The sequence below is a fragment of the Panthera onca genome, chromosome F1 (genome assembly GCF_046562875.1).
Source record: "Panthera onca isolate mPanOnc1 chromosome F1, mPanOnc1 haplotype 2, whole genome shotgun sequence".
Taxonomy (NCBI): Eukaryota; Metazoa; Chordata; class Mammalia; order Carnivora; family Felidae; genus Panthera; species Panthera onca.
The window spans coordinates 14,880,115-14,893,906 of record NC_138355.1 but is presented as its reverse complement, the minus strand read 5'-3'; the positions used below and the strand labels follow the sequence as shown (position 1 = coordinate 14,893,906).

The 13,792-nt window shown below is 39.6% G+C and overlaps 1 protein-coding gene across 2 annotated transcripts in view; it reads left to right on the top strand.

Moving 5' to 3' along the window:
• The window catches only part of NME7 (NME/NM23 family member 7), a 255,456-nt gene that overhangs the window by 16,033 nt on the left and 225,631 nt on the right, over positions 1-13,792 (top strand). Inside the window, exon 1 of one of the 2 annotated variants that reach the window (XM_078441322.2) lies at positions 6,654-6,674. The exons of the other annotated variant lie outside the window; for it this stretch is intronic. Coding sequence (XP_078297448.2) covers positions 6,672-6,674 — 3 coding nt within the window. The 5' untranslated portion in view covers positions 6,654-6,671. Of the gene's footprint in view, positions 1-6,653; positions 6,675-13,792 lie in introns of those variants that run through there. 2 annotated transcript variants of the gene reach the window in all.

The window sequence follows — 13,792 nt, the reverse complement described above, 5'->3', positions numbered from 1 at the left end:
GTTAGGTATTGATAACTGCTATGAAAAGCTGAAACCGGTTATAGGGTCAGAGAGTAAAGGAAGTGGGAGGGGGTTGGTATTTATTTGGATGGCTGGGGAAGCCTCTCAGAATCGCCCACATTTGAGCAGAGGCCTGAATGGAGTGGTGCTATGAGGGCCTTGGTAGTCCTAGCGGGAGAGCCGTCCAGGTAGAGAAAACTGCAGGTGCAACGATTCTGTGGTGGGAGCCTGCTCAGCTCGTCCAGGGACCAGCAAGAAGGCCCGTATGACTGGAGCAGCGAGAGTGGGTGGAGAGTGGCAGAAATGTGGTCGACAGATAGCTTGAGGCCAGGGGACACGGGCCCTGTGTGGTGTGAACTCGTCAAGTCTTCGAGCCGGAACACTGGATTTTCGAAAGACCAGTATTTCTGAAACTGAGGTTGTGGCTCACTGGTTGACTGTGAACCCTAAGCTGTGACTGGCAGCTGACCTTTAAAAGACAGTATAAAATATCAGTGCATTGCACGTACCGAGGATAAGAATTGTCGCTTGGAACTTCCTTTCGTTTGTGGGAGATATGTGTATGTTTGGGTCTGATGGAAGTTGTAGTTCTTACTGTAGGTACTGGTAAAAACAAAGTGCGTGCGATCACTGACCTAGTCGTATCCCCGAACTGTAGAGACGGGGAAACGAAGCTGGAAAATACTGAACGGCTCACGAGTGTCCTCCTTCCGCGTGGTGCTCCTGCTCCCATCCCGTGCTCCTGTGTAGATGGCAGTGTGCTTATCTGTGTCTAGGTGTGGCTGACTCTGTACAGAATTCGGTCTAATTTCTAAGTGAGGAGAAGGCATTAAACGCTTCATTTAGGGGTGCCCGGGTGGCTCAGCCAGTTAAGCATCCGACTTCAGCTCAGGTTCTGATCTCACGGTTCGTGAGTTCAAGCCCCGCATCGGGCTCTGTGCTGACAGCTTGGAGCCTGGATCCTGTTTCGGGTTCTGTGTCTCCCTCTCTCTCTCTCTCTAAAAAATAAACATTAAAAAAAAAAAAAAAAAAAAAAGCTTAATGTAGTCAATACCACATTAGTAAGTACCCAGCCTCTGCTCTGTTTTACGATCCTCTTTTACCCTGTCTTATTTTCCTTTACTTTCTCTGTTTTCTTAAATCTCCTCCTGTTTATCCAGGAAAGAAAGCTATCCAAAGGGAAGAGATTGAGAGGGAGAGAAAGAAATCCAGGAATGAGAGAGAGTCAGACAGACATATCCAAACTCCAGCAGAGGAAAGAAAATCAAGGCCCAGAGTGAGCAAGAACTAGTGACGTCTCTGTTCCTGCCTGTCCCCCCTGCTGCTTCCACCATCCCCTCTGCCCCTTCCCGAGGGGCAGTGTACTGATTCGTACACTGAGCTGTCATGATGCTGTTCGTCTGTATTACCATTAACCTCTTATCCAAATAATCAATCTGTAATCTTAAGATAGGTTCAGGCTCAAGAGAGACTTCATTTTGGAGACCTTGCAAGGGTAAATTAATGAAATTGGATGAAATCTAAGGGTTAAAAACAATGCCGACACATGGCAGCAACCTAAGCGTTCATTAATAGATGCACGGATAAGGAAAGTGTGGTATATATATATATATATATATATATATATATATATATACACAATGGACTGTTACTCAGCCATAAAAAAAGATGAGATCATGCCATTTGAGACGCCGTGGATGGACCTAGAGGATATTATGCTAAGTGAAATAAGTTGGACTGAGAAAGACGAATACCGTATGACTCCACCATAAATGGAATCTAAAAACCAAAACCAAAAACAAAAAGTGGAATCAGAACTACAAATGCAGAGAATAGTTTCCAGAGAGGAGGAAAGAAGGGGGGCGGGCAAAATGGATGAAGGGGAGTGGGAGATACAGGCCTCCGGTTATGGAATAAGCCACGGGAATAAAAAGCAGAGCAGAAAGAACACAGTCAATGATATTGTAATAGCGATATAATGGGACGGATGGTAGGTGCACCTGTGGTGAACGAAGCATAATATATAAACTGGTCAAATCACTAAGTCGTACACCTGAAACTAATATAAAAAGAAACACATACACCCCAGATTAAACCCTTTTTAAAAAATGTCACGAGGAGGATATTCTTGAAATAGTTTAGCAGGATTTTAAAAATCATTGTTTTTGGGGCGCCTGGGTGGCTCAGTCGGTTGAGCGGCCGCCTTCGGCTCAGGGCACGATCTCGCGGTCCGTGAGTTCGAGCCCCGCGTCGGGCTCTGTGCTGACAGCTCAGAGCCTGGAGCCTGTTTCGGATTCTGTGTCTCCCTCTCTCTCTGACCCGCCCCCGTTCATGCTTTGTCTCTCTCTGTCTCAAAAATAAAAACGTTAAAAAATTAAAAAAAAATTAAAAAAAATCATTGTTTTTAAAACTGTTACGGAATTTATTAGATGTGAGAAAGCAAGTGAAGAGAATTCACTCATCTTCCATACAGTGGCTGTTCGAACCTGATCATTTATTTCTTCAGTAGCTTAAAAAAAAAAAAAAAAAAAAAGCTTTAAACTTGGAACTGGTTGAGGGAAGGATCAAAAAAGAACTCAGATTAGGTCCTTTTTTATGCAGGTGATTAGGGAGGAATGAAATTGATCTGGCACAAGTTGCCTTTTTAATAAAACATTTCCTTAAAAAAATTTTTTTTTTAATGTTTGTTCATTTTTGAGAGAAAGACACGAGCAGGGGGAGGGGCTGCGAGAGAGGGAGACACAGAATTCAAAACAGGGTCCAGGCTCTGAGTTATCAGCACAGAGCCCGACGCAGGGCCCGAACCCACGAACCTCGAGATCATGACCTGAGTTGGACGCTTAACTGACTGAACCACCCGGTCGCCCCTAATAACACATTTCTTAAAGCCCTGATGACTGAAGCCTATGTGAAAAGCCAAAAGAAACCTGTCAACTTGTAGACCTGAGTGGGAAACCTATTTTTCTTAATAGTTAACATCTGTAATCTATCGAACGTCTATTGTGTATTAAGTTCTTTTCATATGACGGAACAATCTCAGGTTTAAAAACACGTGAGGCAGGGCCCAGACTTGAACCGGTTTGGGAGCCCGTGCTCTTTTCAGTCTACTGCAATTGGGGCCAAGGTGTTTTAAGGTTTCAAAATTGTTTCTGTAGCTGTAGAGAAGTAACTTACTTTTGGAAAACTCAGTTTCCAGAGCATATAGTGATACAACATTTTCCTCAAAAAGTCATAATTCATATTTTGATAATTAAGGGCCTCTGAAAAATGATGATGATTTAATGCAAACTGGCCGTGTGGCCTGGCGATGTCGATATCCACATTGAACAGTAGGTGGCACTCTCCCATCACCGGAAACAATCTTTCAGGAAAAGATCACCTTTATGGATTTCATTAGTGCTTGTTAATTTTAATCATACTGATGTGGCATATTAATGCCACTCAGCTAGAATGCACAGAGGACACAGTAGCACATATTTAAGACATATTTTTTCCTTTCATAAATTAGAAGGCTGAATCATGAAAAAACTAGATTAAACTTGACATTTTTTTTTTTAGAATCTGTGACTCTGTGAAATATGCTTTATCTTATTTAAAAAAAATCTTACAACAGTACACTGCTAAGTTAAAATAACCCATGAATCATCCTATGATTATTAACCCATAATGCGTTCACCCATAATGTCATATAGGCGAAAGCATTCCAAAGAGTAGAAGAGATTACCCCATGGAGCTCCTTAGATGGACTGTCTGAAGACCGCTGATAGAGTCGAGCCTTCCCCCGACTCTCACAGAGGCACATGCGTGCTACAGCCGCTTGAATCTGCCCCACTAGACTGTGCACGTAGAATTTCCTCCAGTGATTGATGATGGAGGCTCACGGTACTCAGACTCGTTCTTCTCTCATGAGGATAGTACAGACAATCAGCTGCCAACTATAATTAATGCTGAATAGCAATAGTTTGCACTGCACGCAAATCCGCCTGTATATTTAACATCTGCAGCATTTGGCACTTGAAACGGAAAACATGGAACCAGTTTGGTGTGCATGAAGCTGTCCTCGATCTCAGCAACCAGAGCCACGTACACATTGCCATGCGTGTTTGCACTGCACAAGTGTGGGTTGGAGGTATGCTAGTTTATGATATATTTTTCTAATAGTAAAACGTTCTGAGGAAGGCACAGCCTTTGCAGATTTATACAGAAGCACTAGGTCGACCAGGGAACAGGTTTCTCAAATTTCGACTCGGCGACACTGGTTATTTATGCCATTGGCACTTTTCCTAGAGGGATGGAAGAGTAGGAGAAGGAGCATGGGAGACAGAAGGTGATGTAAAAATACATTCCGATGGGGCGCCTGGGTGGCTCAGTTGGTTAAGGGGCTGACTTTGGCTCAGGTCATGATCTCACAGTTTGTGAATTCGAGCCCCGCGTCGGGCTCTGTGCTGACAGCTCAGAGCCTGGAGCGTGCTTTGGATTATGTGTCTCCCTGTCTCTCTCACTCTGCCCCTCCCCTGCTCATGCTCCGTCTCTCTCTGTCTCTCAGAGATGAATAAATGTTAAAAAAAATTAAAAAAATACATTCCAGATGCGTGCAAATTGCTAAAAATATCAGGGTGGGTTTAGGGTTTCCACATTGGAGGCGGGATACCTTCCCACTCTGTCCGTCCCTCTAATTCCACCTTCAGGTCATGCTGACTTTTTTTGTTTTTTGAATTTACCAACCTCCATTTCCCCGTCACGTTATGCTTTTTGTGTCCCTAAAATATTACTCCCCGGGTTTCTGCATGGATGGCTTCTCCTCATCCTGGTTTTACTTCAGATGATACCTCCTCATAGAGAGCTTTCTTGATCATTCTAGCTGAAGAGGGAATCCCTATCTTTCTGATCTCTAGTCATTAACACATTTACTTATGTATTCTGTTGTCTTTCTAAGACTTATCGTTACAGGAATTATACTTTTTTGTTTTTTGGGTTTTTTTTTTTTTACATTCTATGAGGAGAGACAAAATTAATAAACAAGCACTATGTCAACAGGGCCTTGTCTGTCTTGAATATTCCCGGTGTTTGCTGCCGTACCTGGGTGGCAAAGAGAAGGAACTGTTTGTTGACTGGATGAAGGAGTGAATAAATTCCACTTTTCAGGCACTTTATACTTTCCATTTTATAGTGGCTAGTAGATGAACTCTGCTTTTTAAATATATTCATTCAACAAATATTTACTAATACCCACTGTATGCTATGCATACACCTAGTCTCTTGGGAGGCATCTGTGAACAAAACAGATCCTAAAAGGGCTCACATTCTGTTGGGGCAGATCTACCATAAAAACTAAGCTGGTAAGTATAACCTGCAGGATATTTGAAAGTGTGAAATGCTATAGGGAGAGTGGGTGGAGTGCCGAACCCTGGGTATGCTGACAGTGGCAGGAGAGGGACGTAGCCAGGATCAGTCCCATACAGACAGTGGTAGCTGAGCAAGGATCTATACCAAGCAAAGCAATTGAATTAGCAATTAAAAACCTTCCTACAAAGAAAAGCTCAGGCCCGGGAGAATTCTGTCAAACAGTTAAAGAATCGATAATACCAGTCTTTCACAAAGCCTTCCGGAAAAGAGAGGAGGAGGGAATACTTCTCAAATAATTCATTGAGGTCAGTCTTACCCCTATACCGAAACCAGAGAAGACATCATAAGAAAACTACAGACTGATATCCCTTAGGAATATAGATGCCCACCCGAATCATTAACAAAGTATCAGCAAACTGAATCCAGCAACATATACAAAGTATTATACAACATGACCCATGTGATTTACACCAAGAGTGCAAAGGTGATTTAACATCTGAAAAATCAATATCATGTTAATAAAGGATAAAAGTCACATGATGATTAACAGACACGCAAACATTTTACAGTATCCAATACCGTTCATAATAAATAAAACATGGCAACAGATTAGCGGGGCGCCTGGGTGGCTCCGTCGGTTAAGTGTCTGACTTTGGCTCAGGTCATGATCTCACAGTTCGTGAGTTTGAGCCCCGCGTCGGGCTCTGTGCAGACGGCTTGGAGCCTGAAGCCTGCTTCGGATTCTGTGTCTCTTTTTCTCTCTGCCCCTCCCCCACTCACACTCTGTCTCTCTCACTGTCAAAAATAGATACACATTAAAAAAAAAATTAGGAACAGAAGAGAACTTCATTAACCAAAGGGGATTCACAAAAAAGCCTACAGCCGTCAACATTCTTAATGATGAAAATGTGAATGCATTCTTCTAACGGTAGGGAACAAGGCAATTTATACAACATTGTAATGGAGGTTCTGTCCAGTGCAGCTGGGCAAGGGAAAAAAAAAAAGCACCCAGATGGGATAGAAAGAAGTAAATTGTCTTCATTTATAGATGATATCCTATATATAGAAAATTCTAAGGCGTCTGAAAAACAAACTGTTATGACTAATGTGTTCGGCAAGACTACAGAATATAAGATCAATATACAAAAATCAGTTTTTCTCTATACTTTTTTCTATATATCTCAGTGGATAATCTGAAAAGGAAATTAAGAAATCGCATTCACAACAGCATTAAAAGGATAAAGTAGGAATTTTTAGTGGCAGTGGGAGATACACACCGAAAATTACAAAACATTGCTGATTAAAATTGAACATCTAAATCTTTTATGGTAAGTTGATATTCAAGAAAAATGCTAATGTCATTCAATGAGTAAAGAGTAGTCTTTCAACAAATGGTGCTGAGACAGTTGGATATCCACATGCAAAAAAGATAAATTTAGACCCTAAAATGAAAAGTAACTAAAAATGGATTGTAGACCTAAATGTAAGAGCTAAAATACAAGGCTCTTAGAAGGAAATATAGGAATAAATCAATAAATCTTCGTGACCTTGGGTTAGGCAAAGCTCTCTTAGATATGACACAAGTGAGCAAAGTTTTCCCCCAATTTTTAATTGAATATTAAGTGAATAGTATAAAATTGCTTAAATATTCTCTTGCTAGTATAGCTAAACTCTGTGTGTGTGTGTATATATAATTATATATATATATAATTTTTTAATTTTTTTAAAGTTTTTATCTAAACTCCAGTTAATATACAGTATAATATTAGGTTCAGATGTGCAATATAATGACACAACACTTCGATACATCACCCTGTGCTCATCACAGCAAGTGCACTCCTTAATCCCCATCACCCATTTAACCCATTCCCTCCCACCCATCTCCCTTCTGGTAACCATCAGTTGGTTCTCTATAGTTAAGCATCTGTTTCTTGGTTTGCCCCCCACCATTTTTCCTTTTGCTAATTTGTTTTGTTAAATTCCACATGTGAGTGAAATAATACGGCATTGGTCTTTCTCAGACTGACTTATTTCACTTTGTGTAATACTCTCTAGCTCCGTCCACATCATTACAGATGGCAAGATTTCATTCTTTTTTATGGGTGAATAATATTCATATATATATATATATATATATATATATATATATATATATGCCACTTCTACTTTATACTTCTACATTCATTAGTCATTAGACACTTAGGCTGTTTCCGTAACTTGGCTATTATAAATAATGCCACTATAATACTGGGGTGCATGTATCCCTTTGAATTAGTATTTTTATATTTTTTTGGTAAACGCCTAGCAGTACAATTGCTGGATTGTAGGGTAGTCCCATTTTTAACTTTTGGAGGAAGCTCCATACTGTTTTCCTCAGTGGCTGCACCAGTTTGCATTCCCAGCAACCGTGCACGAGGGTTCCTTTTTCTTTACATTCTTGCCAATGCTCGTTTCTTGTGTTGATTTTATTCACACATTCTGACAGGTGTGTGGTGATCTCTCATGATTTTGATTTGCATTCCCTGATGATCAGTGCTGTCGAGCATCTTTTTTCATGTGTCTGTTGGCCATCTGTATGTGTATTCATCTCTTCCACCCATTTTTCAACGGGATTATTCATTTTTTGGGGTGTTGAGTTTTATAAGTTCTTTACGTATTTTGGAAACTAACCCTTCATTTATGTCATTTGTGAATATCTTCTCCCATTCTGTAGGTTGCCTTTTAGTTTTGTTGATTGTTTCCTTCCCTTCGTCCTGTGGAAACTTTTTATTTGATGAAGTTCCCCCCACCTTTTTGTTTTGTTTGTTTTGTTTTGTTTTGCTTTTTTCCGCTTGCCTCAGGAGACACATCTAGAAAGAAGTTGCTCCGGTCAGTGTCAAAGAAGTTACTGCCTGTGTTGTCTTCTAGGATATTTATGGTTTCAGGCCTCACATTTAGGTCTTTAATCCATTTTGATCCTGTTTTTGTGTCAGATGTAAGAAAGTAGTCTAGTTTTCTTCATTTGCTGTCCACTTTTCTGAATTCTATTTGTTGAAGAGTCTGTATTTTCCTTATTGGATATTCTTTTCTGCTTTCTCAAAGATGAACTGATGATAGCTATTGGTCCATTTCTGGATTTTCTGTTCGTTCTTTCCTTCCTTCCTTCCTTCCTTCCTTCCTTCCTTCCTTCCTTCCTTGTATTTGTTCATTTGTTATATCTGTTTCTCTTTTTAGAGTGTTGTGGTTCAGTTAATTGTTGACAAGTGGTCCTTGATGGACCTCTTGTCCTAGGATTAGCTAATACTTTATCAAGTGTGTTTTTTTAAGGTGTTAATCAGAGAAGCCATACTTACCCAAAAAAGTAAGAAAAGATGTCCTCTTTCAGAATCTTCCTGGAAATGCAAATAAACATACATGCAAATAGTTGAGTGTTGGGGGAGGAAGGCGGCGGGTTTTGAATCTTGGAGTGTATTTTTGCCATTTTATCAAGATCTAGTGCTGAACGTGTTTATTTACTCCTTTAGATCTTTATTTTGGTAGTATTTGATTATTATTAAGGTCCCAGAACTAGGAAAGTCACTATGGACTTTCAAAGGAAATAAATGATGTTTGGGTGCGTGGGTGGCTCGGTTGGCTAAGAGTCCAACTCTTGATTTTGGCTCAGGTCATGATCTCATGGTTCATGAGATTTGGGCTCTTGGGATTCTCTTTCTCCCTCCCTCGCTGCCCTTCCCCTCCCCCTCCCCAAATAAATAAACATTTAAAAAAAGAAATAAATGATGTTTCTATTTTCCAGAAGCTCATAATTTGATTAGAGAGAGAATTTGTATTACACAAACCTGCCAGATGACAAGCCCATGTTCTGTGTGAACAACAAACTAGCTAATCAAGAAACAAGGGTTTTTGTTAAGTTCTGCTACTTAATGGGTCACGAAATTCTTGCCAAGTCACTTAACTTATTTGAACTTCTGTTTCCTTACCATGAATATTCCTTTGATCTCTGAAATTCTATGAAAATCAAGTACAAGTACAGAAATATCAGTTGTCTGGGGTTGGTCTTAGAAGATTTCACAGTAACTGTTTCCTATTAATATACCTAAATTTTTTTTTAACGTTTATTTATTTTTGAGACAGAGACAGAGCATGAACGGGGGAGGGACAGAGAGAGAGGGAGACACAGAATCGGAAGCAGGCTCCAGGCTCTGAGCCATCAGCCCAGAACCCGACGCGGGGCTCGAACTCACCCGAAGTCGGACGCTTAACGGACTGAGCCACCCAGGCGCCCCTCCTATTAATATATCTAAAGCAAAGTTCAGTCTTGCTTTCCAAACAGGTTTCCCCAGATAGACTGCCGGTGGTGGCATTGTGTTTTTACATGACAGTTTACAATAGTGATCTGTAGAAGTCTGAGAGGGAGGACTTTCAAGGATCTACAAGCCAAGCTAAGAAACTTAAAAAGTCTTTTCTTTCCTGAAACTGGATGTGAGCCTTTTAAAATGATCCCGTCTCGTTTGATCAGTTTCCTGATTTACATTCACATTGTAGAAATGGTTCTTTCCTGGCATTTTTCACACTTGAACAAAATTAAGCAGGAATGAAGTTGCAAGTGCATTCCTAAGCATCACAGTTGGGGAAATACATGAGTTTGTGTTCTCTTTACTGCAACATGGACTTTTTTCTGTAAAGACAAATAATGCATTTGACCTCTCAGATGCTCAAATGACTTTTTTTTTTTTTAAATAAAATCTTGGAAACCTGGTGGAATTCTCATGTTGAACATCGTATTTTTCACCAAGGGGGAAGACATTTAGCCTTAAACTGAAAATTTTTTAAAGGTAAAAATAATTGCAGCACTTTCACTTAGTTCTTCAAAGAATTTAAGTGGAATAGGATAGTTGAATTTAATAACTTGCCTCCCTTTTCCTTCTAGAGCAGTTTGATTGTCTGACTTTATTGAGAAATACTAAGCTAGAGTTAGCAAATTAGATACTCCACCTGAAGACCCTTTTCCCTTGAGCTCACCTTCTGTTTGCCTTTCGGGGTGGGTTTATGAGGGAGCAAGCAATAGCCCTCCGAGAACAATCTGGATGGGCTCCAAACTGGTTAATACTAAAATAAGGTTAATGTTTGACACAATCCAGTGTAGGAGAATGCTTGCTTCTTGAATGAAGCCCTGGAGGAAGACTGCTTGGTAAAAAAGTTTAGTACAAAACAAGTCATTGATTTGAGTCCAGCTTTGTGGTGATGGGAAAATAGAAACCTTTTGGTGGTTGTCTTTTCCTTTCTATTGTACTTATCACTATGGCATCTGGGGAAAGCAATAAAAGTTGCTATGTTTATTTGCCTACTATGTCAGGTAATAAATCTTTAATGATCTGCCGTGTTCTCAGAATGTTCAAAGTGAAGTTTGTTGGAGACCAATTAAACCACTAACCCCACTGGAAGCAGCTGGCTTGAGGTGGCAGGTTCTCACATGCTGTTGATTTCTATTATAATGTCATTAATGGGGGGAGGTAGGTAAATGGAGACTTGGATTAAACTTTAGAAGTCTGTTGAACTCTAAACTTTATCATCAATGTAGTTTAGAATGTCTGAAATCACAGAAGCAGATAGCTGGCTTAAAATACATTGAAATCACTTGCTGACTTTTAAATATGCAAATTCTGAAAATCTGATTTCTACGTGGTTCAACACTTTTCTCCATGCTGTGTTATGTAAATCTACTTTCATGTGATTTAAGCAAGGGAGCACTTTTGTACGAACAAAAATGTTTTGCGTATTGCGAAATAATTTTTCCTGAATATAGCATTATATAATGTATGTTTTCAACACATTGTTGGAATTACCGGTCTGATAAGTGTGGCCTGATTTTTATTGTTATGTTTGTTGGCAGTTGAATTGAAAGTGTTTCGTTTTGGGTTCTGGAGACCTAGCTAACGGAGCAGCATATTTGGCTGCTTTGGTCCTGTTGCCCTCAGAGCCCCTTTTCACCACTCTGAGGAGAAAGGTTAAGACCTGGGATCTGGAATCACCTCTTTATAAGCTGTGTCATCTTGGACATGTTTCTTAACTTACCTGAGCCTTAGTTTCATCATTTGTAAAATGGGGATAATAACACCATCCCTCTCATAATGTTGTTTGGATAAAATACACAAGTATTTAGAACTTGGTACTTAGCACATAGCAAGTGCCTCGTGGAAAGTTCTAGCCCTTGACTGTCACTGTTAGCGTTCTTGTAACATTGCCTTGTAATGATGTGTTCAGAGATTTAGGTTTATGTTACTTCCTTAAAGCCGGGGATTGTTTCTTAGAATTCACGGAATGTACCTCAGAACTTGGCAGAAAATAAGCAGTTGATAAATATTTTGGAATGAATAAGCGAGTGCAAGAATGGAGTATTTGGTCATCTGTGGTCTGGTTTTTCCTCATTTTTTTTTTTATTGTGATAAAATGCACATAACCTAAAATTGACAAGTTTTAAGTGTATAATTCAGTGGTATTAAATACATTCATAATGTCTCCAGAACATCTCATCTTGTAAAACAGACACTGCAACCAGTCAATAGACAAGTCACTTACATTTCCCTCTCTCCCAGCCCCTGGCAACCACACTTCTCTTTCTGTGATGTTGAGGACCTCCTGTAAATGGAGCCGTATAGTATTTCGCCTTTTGTGACCGGCTTATTTCACTTAGCAGTATGTCCTCAAGGCTCATCCATGTTGTGGCATATGTCAGAATTTCCTTCCTTTTTGAGGCTGACTAATATTCCATTGCATGTATATACCACGTTTTGCTTAGCCGTTCATTCATCAGCGAACACTTGGGCTGCTTCCGCTGCATTTTAGCTATTGTGAATGATGCTACTGTGAACACGGGTGCGTAAATGTCTTTGTAAGATCCTGCTTTTAATTCTTTTGGTCTGTTTTTTGAAGGAAAAAGATACAAGCGTTTAACATTGAATTCTTACAGGACACAAAGGTAAAGGAGGCAGAATACTTAATCTCCAAGCTGTTTGGATTTCACATTGTTGTTAGAAAAAAACAGAATATCCCTCCCTCTCTCAAAGCGGGTGCTTCGTTATAATTTACATGCTATTAATATGTTACGTACATTGTAAATAATACACAATAATAAAAACTTTAATAGGTTCAGATAGAAAAATAGAAATGGGAATGTTGATATTTTCTTTCCATCTACCAATGGGATCTTAGAGACTATTTGATATGGAAACTTAGAGACTACTGGTATAGAGAAAGGTATTTTTATGAGACTTGAACTTAAGTTCTGTTTTTGACACTTAGTGAATGTGGTTACTTAACCACTCTGTGCCTCTGTAACAACCTCTTCGGCTTGTTGTAAGGATTAAATGCAATAATACGTGCAAGTAACTTATTATGGTGCTTGGTATGTAATAAGGGTCCAGTAAATGTTAGCTGCTATAATAATACTGATCACAAATTGAAGTTATGTTATTGCTATGATGATGATGATGATGATGATGTTTTTTTGAAGATAGTTTCCTTTGGGAATTTTTCATGAAATTACCAGCTTTTATCTATCCTAATTTTTTTTTTGGGGGGGGGATTCTTAATCAGTTCTGTTTCCTTGCTCAAATTCTAGTCCCACAGCTCCAAATGATTACTATAATAATTAGAAATTCTTCCTTCACTTCAAGATCTGCAGGCCTAAATGTAATCTCATCATACGTACTCTTGAAAAGATCCTCCTTTCCCCCATTCACTTTGGCTTGAAACCTGGAAAACAGCTTTGATTGATCTCTAGCCCTTACTCCCGTATCTCTTCCTTTCCTTTCACTGACTTATTACCCCTTACTTAAAAATGTCTCATAGCCATCATTTCCTCTTCATTCTTACTATTACCCTTTTTAGGCCTGGATTAAAACATCTGGTTTGTCTCCTAACTGGTCTCCCTGATTTAAATGCTTTCTGCTCTCATCTAGCCAGCCAACCAGCCAGCCATGATATTGGAAAGCATTTATTGAACACCTACTTTTGCCAGATCATTTTTTAGGTCCCTGCAAGGCAGCCCTTCCCTCAAGAGTCCATATTCCTGTTAAGATCAATATTATAGCTTCATGATCGTATTTCTTTATGCAGATCGTTCACGAGCACAGTGATTCACTATTTTCATTTTGTCTTAAAATGTAAACATACTACTTATCGAACTTTCTGCGTCCTCTTGGAAGCTCCATCCTCCCAGTTTCCAAGAACACTCATCCTTATTCCCAGTTCTGCACTCTTGGGGCTCTTGTCCTGATGTTTGTGTGGACTGCTCTTGTTCAAATGCCTATAGTTTTGTATCACACATCCTATCTCTGAATTATTTTTTATTATATTTTTGCTGTTGTTCCATGTGTATTGGTCTTTATTTGTCAATTTAGACTGATTGCAAAGCCCCTAAGGATCTGGATGATGATTTTGTGTATGCCCCTTTCTCCCACCCAGG